Source organism: Chrysochloris asiatica, unplaced genomic scaffold (genome assembly GCF_000296735.1).
Source record: "Chrysochloris asiatica unplaced genomic scaffold, ChrAsi1.0 scaffold00102, whole genome shotgun sequence".
Taxonomy (NCBI): domain Eukaryota; kingdom Metazoa; phylum Chordata; class Mammalia; order Afrosoricida; family Chrysochloridae; genus Chrysochloris; species Chrysochloris asiatica.
The window spans coordinates 9,889,902-9,902,787 of NW_006408620.1; the positions used below are offsets into that span (position 1 = coordinate 9,889,902).

The window sequence follows — 12,886 nt, forward strand, 5'->3', positions numbered from 1 at the left end:
TCAGGGATCTTTCAAAAGAAATGCATGTTTTATGTGAAGGAGAAAGTGGTTCTGGTAACTTTCCATGCAACAGGATCATTCTAGTATTTCAGAGCAAAACAGTGTTATTACTCACTTCTCTGTCTGGCCTAAGTCTGGCTCCCTTGTGCCCTAGTGTGAAGGGACCTTTTCATGCACTGATCATTAGGAATGTTAACATGTTAGCAAGCAGAACAAGCATGAAAAATGTCTGTCTTTCTGGCATGATAACATTTTTATTAAAGCTGTGTACATATCATATGCATTTCCCAATCTTTTTGCCGCCCAATTCATTGGACAAGAGAGTCATTCCCCTTCTACCCTCCCACTGTTGGACTGTTCAAAGATGCAACAACGACCAAGTCATAATACACAAACCAAGAGCCAATCAATCAAATGAAGCCTGCCCCCAGGCTTAATTCAAGCAAGCCATTCATCGAGCTAATGTGAGGATGGACCTGTCCAATCCAGAATGTTCCACAGACACATCAGCAACACCAAATGGCATGCAATGACCAGATGACTGTCTGCCCCATTGCCATGCTTTGATCGGTTCAAGCTCAGAAAACAATTTCCTTTGAGAGGCTGGTCCGTTGTCTTTGCATAGATCCAAGTAAGCTTCAACATACAGTTTTGATGAGGTCAGCTGCTTACCAAACATTTCCTACATACCAAGAAAAGATGTCTGCCTATTCCCATTTAATGAAACAAACTAATTACCTAGTCCAGTCTGGTCTTTCGCTTTGGGGAGAAACCTCTGCCCACACCAGATGGTCTTCCTTCTGGAGGTCAACATTCAGAGTTCTCACGCTGCTCCCCAATCATCAGCATGTGATCATTTAACCAAGAAAAGTTTCCAGGTAGGGAATTGCAAAATGATCGTGAAGGGCCTTCTGGACAGGTTTGAGGTTACTGGTGTTCAATGTTTTTCAAAGGTTCCTGAATCTTTAATTTGACGAGGGTTTAATTTGTGCTGATGAAAGGTAAAAATCCCACCAACTGGGGACATCCAACTTTCACTTTCAAGACCTCTGAAGAGTGAATCTTGTGATTACAGGAACGGTTTGGTGTATCCTCTCTTTTGATCAGACTGACAGGCAGTGAGTGTGACCAAAGCCTTCTCCATTCTTGCTGATTTTACTTATTTTGAAGCAGCTTCCTTTGGTTAAAAATTGTTTCCCCCTTTGCCTTTCTGTCTTTGAGAGAATAGCAACTAAGAATCTATCACTATTGATATGATGGTGCACTTGTGCAAAAATAATTTGCTATAATATTTCCCGAGATGCATTCAACATACATGGCATCTTTAATGCACATTCAGAATTATTCTGATACATTCACCTGGCCCCCAAAATGCACATCTTCCATAAAAGGGTCTTCCTTCTCTTTACCCACTTAAGAATGAAAGGAAGCACCACTGTTTCACAGATAATACTTCACAAATCAAACCAGAAATGTCATTTTAAGGATTGTTTTCTGGTAATTTCCTGGAGCTATGGCTGCGTCTGCATCAATATCATAATTCCATCTGTAGCATGGGCCTTGCTTATAATAAAGTTAAATAGGGCCAGTAATCAATTTCCACAGCAATGAAAAAGACCTAACGTGCAAATTTCCCTAATGAACAAGAGGCCAATTACATGGGCAAGAGTGTATTTAGTTGGTTTTTTTCAACTGAAACTGTTACATTAAAGTGGGAATTGCAGAGTTCTTCCAAGTTTACCAATTCAACAGAAAGGGCAATTTCTCAGTTGGATACGTTCCTGATGGGAAATCTTAACATTAAAATAATAGATCTTATACACATATATTTGTATATCTAGTACCCCCAAAGAAAACAACATTTTAACTTGATTTTTAAATGAATTCAACTTGAGGAACCTGGATTCTCAAATAATTTGAAGAATAGTATTGGATGGTATTTTTTTTTTTTTCTCTCAAATATATCAATTGGTCTTATATCTAATTTACTAAGATACAAGTTATATCTTAGTTATAATGCCCCCTCCCAACTAGAGGACAGATGTATTTATACTAAGAAGGAAGATTTATACAGCATGCAAAAGTCGTTATGATTATAATTATATACAAAGTGGGTATTTGAGAATTTAGCATCTAGAGATATTTTCATAAAAATAATTAAGGGGTTGTAGCTGAACCACATTACAATGCATACTGCTGGAATCTTCAGGGTGCAGAATTTAATCGCATTAAAGCCTTTTCATTTGTAGAACAATCTTGAGAATTTCAAGATTGTCATCATTTTTATCTGCCTTGTTGACCCTCTCTATTGTCCTAATCCAGCCTCAAAGTGTCTATAATGCAGCAATTTACACAAGACATATCTTGTTTCTTGGCAGAGGATTATTGGATAAGCGGGTCGTTGATGTACTTAGAATTGCATCCTGACAAACAGTTTGGATTATTTAGCGGCCATTTATGCCTCTCTAACCTGTGATGGTTGTTCCCAAGAATGTCATCATTGTTGTGATAACCATATACAACCGGACAGCCTGTGTTAACCCTGTCTTGCGAAAACGTCAGGGGTTACAAGTTTATCTTTGAATGGGGTTTTCAGAGAGCTGCTTTTAGGAATCAGGACTTTATGAGATGATAGGAAATTCCCAGAGCTACAATGAGCTAATGACACACACCTTGTGAGAAATGAGAGAAGGCTCTGCAGGAAAACACGAGCTAGGTGCTAAGTCACAATAGGCCAAGTGGGAGAGAGCAACAGCTGCTGACACCTCCCCATCAAGAACCACAGACATCACCTGCTTACCTGTCTGACCCAGCATGCCTCAGCCACACATGCAAATTATTATCATTAATGTTTTATTCGGGAAACAGGTTTTGGTTTTTAAAAAATCAAAGACATCATTACCAGAATAAGCACCCTCCAAGACAACTGGGCATGCATAGCTTCTGAACATTCACATTTACCTCCTCAGAAAACAGAGCCAAGGAGTTGCATTCAATATGAAAACACGCTTTTTTTTTTTTTTTAACTTTAAGGCACACTATACAAAAATAGCTCTGGCTGGCTGCTTTAGAAACCCACTCATCTGTGAAGTCCAAGGAGTAACAGCCCACCTCCCACCACAAACACACAAACACACAGATACACACACACTGCTTAATTTTGATTTTGTACATTTTTCAAACACTTGTCCCTTCCACTGCCAGTCTTCACATGAGAAGGCTGTGTGTGTGTTATCAATCAAAGTTGACTTATGTTTACAGGAGCAGGCATGGGGCATTGTAAAAAAGAATGCATCTCCCCCATTGCTTTCTCTAGAGTTTAAAAAGACAATGGAGGGAAGGCTTAACTTGTTGTAAAATATTGGTGAAAGGTGTTCGAGGAATATCTTCTGTTTTTCTTCCTAAGAGTTGGATGAAACCATGGTCTAATTAATGTAGAAACCATAAGCACGTCAGGTAGAATGTAAAATGTGTGCATGCCAAATGTAGTAGCCTGTGAATCAAAAGATCTGTAAGATGCAGCAGGGGGAGGTTAGAATGGGCCAGACTTCACCGTTTGTTCCTCCCTTCTCTTGGTACCTTCAATATTCACCTTCATTGTGGGATCTAACTTTGGAGCTCTGTGTCTCAAACAGTCATGCATTTTCACCAAGGCTGGCGGGGGGTTCTCCTCTCCCCACAAGTTAAGTTAATTTCCAAGTGGTTCCCAAGCAAGAGAAAGGTGACTCTTACCTGTCACTGTAGGCAGCGGCAGCGGTAGGTGTAGGCTGGGCATAGCGGTATGCAGTGTAGCCACCCTACAACACAAGGAGAGACCGCACTCAGAAAACCAGAGGCACTCAATGTGGGCAGGGACGCCCAGTAGTGAGACCACACCAAAGCATAATTAACCCAACTCTACCATTTAAGGTGGAGGTTAATGAGCTTAGAATCAAAGCAAACTACGAAACACACTACAGGGGAAGGCCTTGAATACCATCCCCAGCTGGATGTTAAATGGTTAGCAGTTTTAAGCACATCCCCAAGGGCACAGCCATGTCCTTTGAAGGGAAAACAGCTGAAAGTTAATGGTGATTATCTTCAGGTGGGGAGGATTATGGGCGATGATTTAAACATTCTTTATACTTGGCTGGACTTTCCAGATTTTCTGAGAGTCTTAGTCTTTATCTTAACTTATGAGTTATAATGGAACCGTTATGTAAGTGAGCCTTCATTATTGTTTAGGAAGTATTGGGCTTTTAGTTATGAGGACTGAAAATTTGGCAAATACTCTCAGAGATGACTGATTTCACAGGACGGATGTGACCGATCTTACTGAATTATGGACATGGGAAATGTTGACTTGGCAGAAGTATTATCTATATTTTTTACAACCATGAAAATTAAAATAAAATATCCTCTTATACTGATAAAAACAAATCAGAGGGTCATTTAATTGGAAGCTTCTTTCACGTGTGAGATCATCGAATCCCTCAAGCTATCAAAGAAGGCTTACTTGTCTAAATGTTACATAATGATTCCAAATAGGAATTTGTCACTACAAAATTGAATAGTAAATTTCTATGAAGCCAGTACAGAGATTCAGATGAGACACTTGTACAGTATGCAAAACATAACCATGTCTTCTCACAGATAAATCAAATCACTAGGTTGTTCTGAAAAGACAGCATTAACATGGAGTTGTTTGTAGTGGTGATTGTAATTGTTCAATTAAGCAGAGAGGACAAGCAAATGTGCATATTCAAAAGGGACCATGGGCAGTGGAGCATTGATGATCAAACTGTGAAAGTAACAGAGCTTTCTGTCAGCAGACCACAGCGATACATCAACCACTGCCGAAGAGCCTGGCACAATTCAAAAATAGGACCCCGTCTCCACTAACAATGAACACATGGCCTTTCTGGTTCTAATGAGAAGACACAGTCCTATGATCCTCTGTGGTAGGGTTCTCCCCATTGCCAAACGGAGGCAACTAGGGATGGAATAATGTGTATGAGGATTACTGTCCTTGTGAATTGTAATGAAGACACACCAACTCATGGAGAATCCAGAACCCAGAGCAGAGTGGTTCCAGAGAGTTAGCATAACTTATTAACTGTCCTCGAGTCAGTTCTGACTCCTAGCGACCCTGTGTAGGGTGTCTGAGGAGTGCCTGCTGGCAGGCTGTGGTTAGTAGTCCTGTGCTTACCCTATAGCACCAAAAACAGGAGTAGGAATGCTCATTAAATTTGGTCTCATGTATAGGAAGAAATCAAGTAACAGGTAGGAAAGAGTTGAAGCAGAAAAGCAGCAAAGACATCTTTCAAAATGTAGGTAGACCACTCAGAATCATTTCTGTCTACCCTTTTCCAGCCATGGCTCATCTTCCAAGTAAATCTGCTTTTATTTCTGCAGCAAATTTAAATTTTAAAAAAAGAAAGTGGGTTTATCCTTCAAGGAATTCCTTCTTTGGGATAAGACCTGGAGAAGACACAGCCCAAACTTCCTGACTCATCAATAATTTAGATCCAGTTTCAAACAACAACAAAAAATTCTGCTCTGGAAAACAAAGAGGTGCTGGCTCAAGACCACCTGCTCTTAACAAGCACTGTGATATCTAATTAGCTTCTGAAAGCTGATTAAAATTTGCTGAGTTGATGTAAAAATACTCCTCAGTCTGTCCTATCAACACCAGGCTCCAGACACAGCAGGAAGAGCTGGGGGAAAATGAGGTCACCTGGTTTCAGGAACCATTGTTGTATATTTCCTTGTCTTTCCTGAGACACACAGAAAGATAGGTGTGCTGAAATGTACATTACGTTTAACAAGGCAAGGAAGGGTTGCATTGGCTACTTGGTGGTGGCAGCCTTTAGACCCTGACCCATGTTGATTCCACATGAGCACAGGAGGGTTGTACTACATTATCCACAGGGCTTCCTCCAACATGCCTCGGGATGAGTTCACACCAGCAACTTTCATCTACTCCTGGAGTGTTAAAATGTTTGTGTCATAGGAGGGAAGTATTAACTGTAACTGGTCGAAAGTTTGAAGGATATAAACATTTGCTGGTGTAATGTTTTTTCTCTCCTAAGTGGGGGGAGAAAAGTATCTGCATTGATCATTAGGTGTCATATCATGATTTGGTGACTATGAATTAATCCCTAGCAAAAGTGTATAGCAATGACCCATCTGCAAAAACCCTCCCTTATTTTATTTTTTGGATTCTGTATGTCTCTTCCAACAGTTCCAGCTATGAAATGTAGCTAGTGAGTTTGATATGTAGGAGGAAATTGTAGGTGTAGAAATAGAAAATATGGAACAGTGAACCACATAGATGACTTGTATGAGCTTTCTGTAGGAAGATAAAATGCCATGTGTGTACACACGTGATCTTTCTATATACGAGGTATGGTCATCGAAGAAGCATCTCTCTCAGCTACTCTATTTGCATACAACTTGGCCATTTAGAGAACTTGTGGTGGTGCTCTGGGCTAAGCATTGGGCTGCTAACTGTAAGTTCAGCAGTTCAAACCCAACAGCTATCTGTTCCCATATAGATTTACTACTGTCTCAGAAACTCTGAGGAGTTATGTGTTCTGTAGGGTCTTTATGACAGTGAGTTTGGTTTTGTTGGGAGTCATTTAGGGAAAATAAATGTTTCTATAAAAGGTAGGCAAGGAGCTCTGGTAGCATAGTGGTTACAAGTCGGCCTGCTAACCTCAAGTTCAGCAGTTCAAAACTACCAGCTGTTCTGTGGGAGAAAGATGAGGCTTTCTGCTCCCAGAATGATTTACAGCCTCGGAAACTCCATGAAGGGTGGTTCTGAGTCAGAACCAACTCTACGGCACAAAAAACTCTATGGCCTGATGTTGACCTGTTAGAAATTTGTTTACCAAGCATTCCCCATTCATGAGTCAGGGTCTGAGTGTGGTAATATCAGGGCAGCTATTGGAGGAAGCTGTAGTTTAATCAAGGGAGACCGTCAGTGCGATGGAGTGGCACAGAGATGGCAACAATGTCTCAAATGTAACAACTATGAAGATGGTGCAGGACCGGGCCATTGCTTCATTCCACTGTGCAGTGGGTCACTATGAGTCAGAGTCGACTTGATGGCACCTAATACCACAGCCACCACCAGCTTCATCCATGGGCTCCTGGAGTCCTGGTGACTTTGGTAGTGGTGCTGGGAATGCTCCCTACCTGTGCTGTCCAATATGGCAGCTGCTAGGTACAGTCCTGGTATGGCGCTGTGGGCTAATGCATCAGACTGCAAAGTCATTTGAACTGCATTGTCAGTGTTTCAAGCTCACCAGTTTCTCCTTGGAAACCCTATACAGGGTCACTATGGGTTGGAATCAACTCAACAGCACTTAACAACAACAAGGTGCAATGAAGAGTCCTGGTATGGCCCTGTAGGTTAATGCACTGGACTGTAAAGTCTGTTTGTCTGAAAGGTCAGCAGTTCGAGTTCACCAGCTGATCCTCAAAAATCCTCAGAAACAGGGTCGCTATGGGTCAGAATCAACTCAGTGGCATTTAACAACACTATGGGTTAATGCGCTGGACTGCAAGGTCGATTTGAACTGCAAGGTCGGCAGTTCAAGCTTACCAGCTGCTCCTTGAAAAACCTACTACACAGGGTTGCTATGGGTCAGAACTGACTCAACAGCACTTAACAAGAACAACAACAATGTGCAATGATTACAGTGCTCAGCTGCTAACCAAAAGTCCAGTGGTTCGAGTCTACTAGCTGCTCTGAGAGGGAACGACGTGGTAGTGTGTTTCTGTAAACATAGACACCTTGTAAGCCCTATGGGGCAGCTGTACTCTGTTCTATAGGGTTCAATGAGTCAGAATAGACTCATAAGTGGAGGAATCTCGAGGTGGCACAAATTGTAGGGTGTTCGACTACTAACCACGCACTTGATGCTTTGAACCCAACCAGAGGTTCCTTGGAAGAAAAACCTGGTAAACTGAAAATCCTATGTGGCAGAGTTCTACTCTGACACATCTGTGGTTGTCATCAGTCATGCCAGGGCACCTGGTTTGATATTTGCTATTTTTGTCATAAGCAGTTACCGATCACTTGGGATGTGCCTACCACAATTAGCTGAATGTTTCATTTCTTTGTTTTTCGGCCAATTGAATATAAATTTAAATTGTCACACATGGCTGGTAGTTATGGGGTTAGAACTGACCTAAGTGATCCCTAGAACAGATAATAATTGGACAAAAAATGGATTTCAGTAGCTGGATACATCCACACATATCTAAGAGGGAGCTTCAGGTAGTTTGTGTGAAAATGACATTGAAAGATAATGGAATTTTTCCACTCAATTTTTGAACCTCCCGCGTATCTATTACACTGTGTTGGCCGTTTTTCTTCTGCATGAAATCCATTTTAGGGGAATAACCAACTTGTGTTTTAATGTGGCACACATGTACGTAGGCCATAAAATGATCTTTTTAAACTGCTTTTTTTAGTTTGTGATGCCCCATATTTTGCAGCTTGCTGGGAAGACCAGAACTTTTACACGGTTCAAATGGTGGGTTGGATAAGGAACACTCACTCCTATTTGCAACTAGGAAACAATGCTTATGTCAACTCTGGTCTGCCCAGGACTTATGACCAAAATATGTTGCAGACAATTAGCATTTCCTACCCCATAGTCAATGGAGTCCTGGTGTGGCGCTGTGGGTTAATGTATCAGACTGCAGGGCCATTTGAGCTGCAATGTTGGCAGTTCAAGCTCACCTGCTGCTCCTTGGAAACCTATACAAGGTTGCTGTGGGTTGGAACCGACTCGACGGCACTTAACAACAACAACAACAACCCATAGCCAAAAGATAAAAAGTGGGTGAGAAGTACAAGATAATCCTACACTCGCTGCTCCTCAAACACACTCACATTTCACATGTTGGCAAAAGGAAAATGTGACCATATATAAAATATACACACTAAAAGGGCATTATAATCATGACTAATTGCGACTGTCACAATTGTAAAGGTAGAAGTTTTGTAACAAAAACGGGGGAGTAATTAATCTTACAGTCCAGAAACAGAGGACCCTAGGACCATCAAGGAAGAAGAGCACAAGTGGAATGTGGGACCTTACCCAGAGAAGCAGTGACACCAGAGATGGAGGCAGAGATGGGACATAGAGTGAGGGAGCAGCTGAGGACTCTAGATTCATGGAAAGAGAGGGACTGAGAGCTGGTGGTCTGAAGGCAGACTTGAAGAATGTGTCCTTTGATGGTTTAAATTATTATCTATATGTATGAGTTGTTTTTTTTTAAGAGCTAAAATGAATAGAGAGAACTGAGGGTGCTAAATGTTTACTAGAGTAACATTTAAGGAGGGCTGGTAGTGCTGTAAGGATAAGCAATGGATCGCTAACCCCAATGTTGGCAGTTCAAAACCACCAGCTGTTCTCTGCAGGTAAGAGAAAAAAACCGTCTGCTCCCCAAAAGATAGACAGTCTCTGGAACCCTATACAGGGGTGCTATGAATCGGAATTGAATCCACAGCAATGGGTTAGAAGAGTAACATTCCCAGAAACATTTGTCAAATGAAAATGCTGCAATATAAACTGCATTCCCTATTTATCTGATATATATATATATAGCTGCTTTATGGGGTTGTTTCGGTGAATAGAGTGGTTTACAGAGCAGATCGGTTTTCCATTCAATAAATCCTACACATTTTGTTTCATCTCATTGACTGCAGTCACCACAATGTAACATCACTCATTCTATTTCCTCCCTGGGTTTCCTGTTTCCATTCTGCCTTCTTTCTTCACCATTCTGAATTTTGTTCTTGGGTAAATGTTGGCCTTCTGGTCTTAAATGGTGGCTGAATCTAAGATGTGCATACCTCATGTTATTGTTCCCTTGTTGTTGTTTGTTGTTGTTAAGTGTCGTTACAACCCTTTGTAACTCTGTATAGGGTTTCCAAATAGCAGCTGATGAGCTTGAACCACTGATCTTGTGGTTCAAACTGACTTTTCAGTCCAGCGCATTAACCCACAGTGCCACACCAGGGCTCGCTCCTCTTAAAAACCTGTCTATTGTGTGGCTGAAAATTGAGCCTTGGTTTCGGGGGGATTTCATGTCCAGACCTGAAGGGTGACTAATGGCCATAGCCTCTGGAATCCCATCTGTCTCTATGACTAGTTAAGCAGCTTTTTCTTTATGATCTTGAGTTTGTTCTGTATCTTCTCCTACTCTATCCAGAACCTTCTACAGAATCCCTTTGAGCTCAGCAATTTTGATTATTTTGGCCTTTCCTTAGGCCACTACTCCTTTTCATATTAGATAATTTTATGAAAACTTCATCAATTCTGATGGTTAAAAAAAAACACCATACTTTCTTAAGTGACTTAATATTGTTGTTATTAAATGCTGTTGAGTTGGTTCCAAATCATGCCGACCCTAAGTAGAGTTTCCAAGGATTTCAACCATCAGCCTTGTGGTTAGCAGTCCAGTGCTTACCTTCCTGTGCTATACCAGGAGTTCAATGGACTTGATAGGGAATAAGAAATTGCTGGTAATGGGGAAACCTCTGTAGTATCACATTCCCTGAGCTTTCTTAACATTCATTTTCATTTTAACTTACTGGTTTTAATATTTGACAGTTGACCAAGTTTGGAGCATCCTAGCCAGCTACACCCCCGTTAGGTGCCTTGATTCTCTTTACTTGCTATGATTTTGTTCATCTTGAGTTGCTTCACTGGAAGGAATCTTGTTAAAAACTGGTAACAGTCAATGGGAAGCAAATGTCTAACCCGTGGAGACCAGGGAGAGTTGTGTTAGCTCCAGTGTTGTTGTTGAGTGTCACTGAGTCAATTCTGACTCACAGTAACCCATGTGCCAGGGGAACTGCCCCAGTGGGTTTGCCTATCATTTGGATGGAAGCAGATTGTTAGGGAGTTCTCTTTCGGGGTCATTGGGTGGGTTTGTTTCGCGAACTTTACAGTGTTCACTCTAACACTGTACCATAAAGGTTATTTATGTTGTACCTCAAAGATAGACACAAAAGCGATTTTTGGTTTAACCATTCCAGGTGACTCAAGGAACCTAATAAAACCTTACCCAGACAGTTCGGTACAAGAAACCCTCTAACTCTCTGCACTGAGTTTTTGTTGGTTGAGTCGTTGATTTGGGGATACCCTCTCTCTCTTCTCTCCAGATACATCTTAAGTCAAACTGGCCTCACATTTTGATGGACTCATGAACTAACAAAGCTCATAGTGAAGACCACCCAAGGCCAGGCATGAAAACAGTCCTCATATTGGAAGGGAATGCCCAGACCAATCAGTGGACATAATAGAGGAGCCGGGACCAAGCTTAAAAGGACCATCCCTGTTCCGGAACAATTCGCATGAAAACTGGAAAATTCAGTGAAGTCATTTCCTCCTTCTGTGTTAGAGAAAACACCTCCCTTCCCGGAGTTAGTAGGAATTCACAGCAGAACCCCGATCAGAGTGAGGAGTTTGTTTTTTGATTCTTCCACCAGTTGGGATTTCATACCTGCAGCAATTTATTGCCATATACAGGCTCTTGATACACTATTCTATAAAGAAACAGAAATGTAATGTTTTCAATGCAAAACTGAAATAAACAAAAGAAAATGCATCGGTCAGACAGAAATTCCAGAGCAATTCATTTACAAGTTTGCTTCATAGACTTCTCCAAGACCCAAGAGAGTAACTCACCAAACCCCAAGGGGAACCAGGCTTCACCAGACATTTTTCTTTTGTTTGCAAATTTATGTCAATGTGAGTTTCAAAAGAGGTAGGGATGGGAACCTACCAGCATGAATGAAAATTATGATAACCAATATTTACTCTTAAAAAAGTAAACACAAAGATACTTTCATGGCTTCTTAACCTTCAAGCGTATTTCAACAGTTCAACAGAAGGTACTCCAATTCAGATCTTGGCCTCGTGATTGGAATTCTCTGGAATAACTGAGAATTTGAATTCGATGAAGGGTAACAATTGAGGCGGTTAAGACGACAGCACAGTAGCAAACATAATTATATCAACACTTTGTTGTTGTTGTTTTAAGTTCATTTCAACCCAACAATAGCAAGCAGAATTGCATTTTAAGAAATAACTAATAAATCACATGGAAGCAACTTTGGATATTCGGGATGTAGATGACCTGAAAAAATGATTTTGGTGTCCAGAGAAGCTACTGGTCCTGCTGATGAGCTCCAGAGGTTGTCACTTTGTGTGAATCTAACAGCAGCAGGCTTGTGTGCAGATTCAGAAGTGGTTTTAGGATGTGAGAATGATTTCTGGGCCAGGCTAATCTTTCATCTGAGACTGGAGATTAAAGTGGGATTCTCCAGCTCCAAGAGTGAGCATACATGCGGTTGAATATTTGGCAGGGTGGGAGGTGTCCTACAAAGGAAATATGTGCATATGTGTCTTATGTACGTGTGTGTGTTCATACATACACAGACATCTAGGTGTATGTGAATATATCTATATCTATCTATCTATCTATCTATCTATCTATCTATCTATATATCTATCTATCTATATATGTATATATATATATAGAGAGAGAGTCTTGGGGTGGTGCTACAGGATCAGCACTGGACTGCTAACCACAAGATCAGTGGTTCAAACCCACCAGCTGCTACTTAGAAACCCTAGACAGGGTTGCTTGAGTCAGAACTGACTCCATGGCACTTACCAGCAACAAATGTATATATGTATATAGATACATACATATGTATGAGAGAGCTTCAAAAAGTTTGCAGAAAAAGGGAATTATAAGATAATGACATTTTTCTATTAACTTTTTGAAACTTTCTCATATATGTATATGGTGGTTATATGCCGTTGAGTCGGTTCCAACTCATAAGGACCCTGTATAGGGTTTCCTGGGCTGTAAA

At 41.0% G+C, this 12,886-nt stretch overlaps 1 protein-coding gene across 5 annotated transcripts in view; it reads right to left on the reverse strand.

Moving 5' to 3' along the window:
* Positions 1-12,886, reverse strand: part of LOC102817285 (RNA binding protein fox-1 homolog 1-like) — a 481,947-nt gene that overhangs the window by 37,939 nt on the left and 431,122 nt on the right. For 3 of the 5 annotated variants that reach the window (XM_006867228.1, XM_006867230.1, XM_006867229.1), the window contains exons 10-11: positions 11,509-11,551; positions 3,733-3,797 (exon numbers count right to left, since the gene is read on the reverse strand). In XM_006867228.1, coding sequence (XP_006867290.1) covers positions 3,733-3,797; positions 11,509-11,551 — 108 coding nt within the window. The remainder of the gene's footprint in view (positions 1-3,732; positions 3,798-11,508; positions 11,552-12,886) is intronic. The other 2 variants (XM_006867232.1, XM_006867231.1) reach the window with 1 other exon arrangement.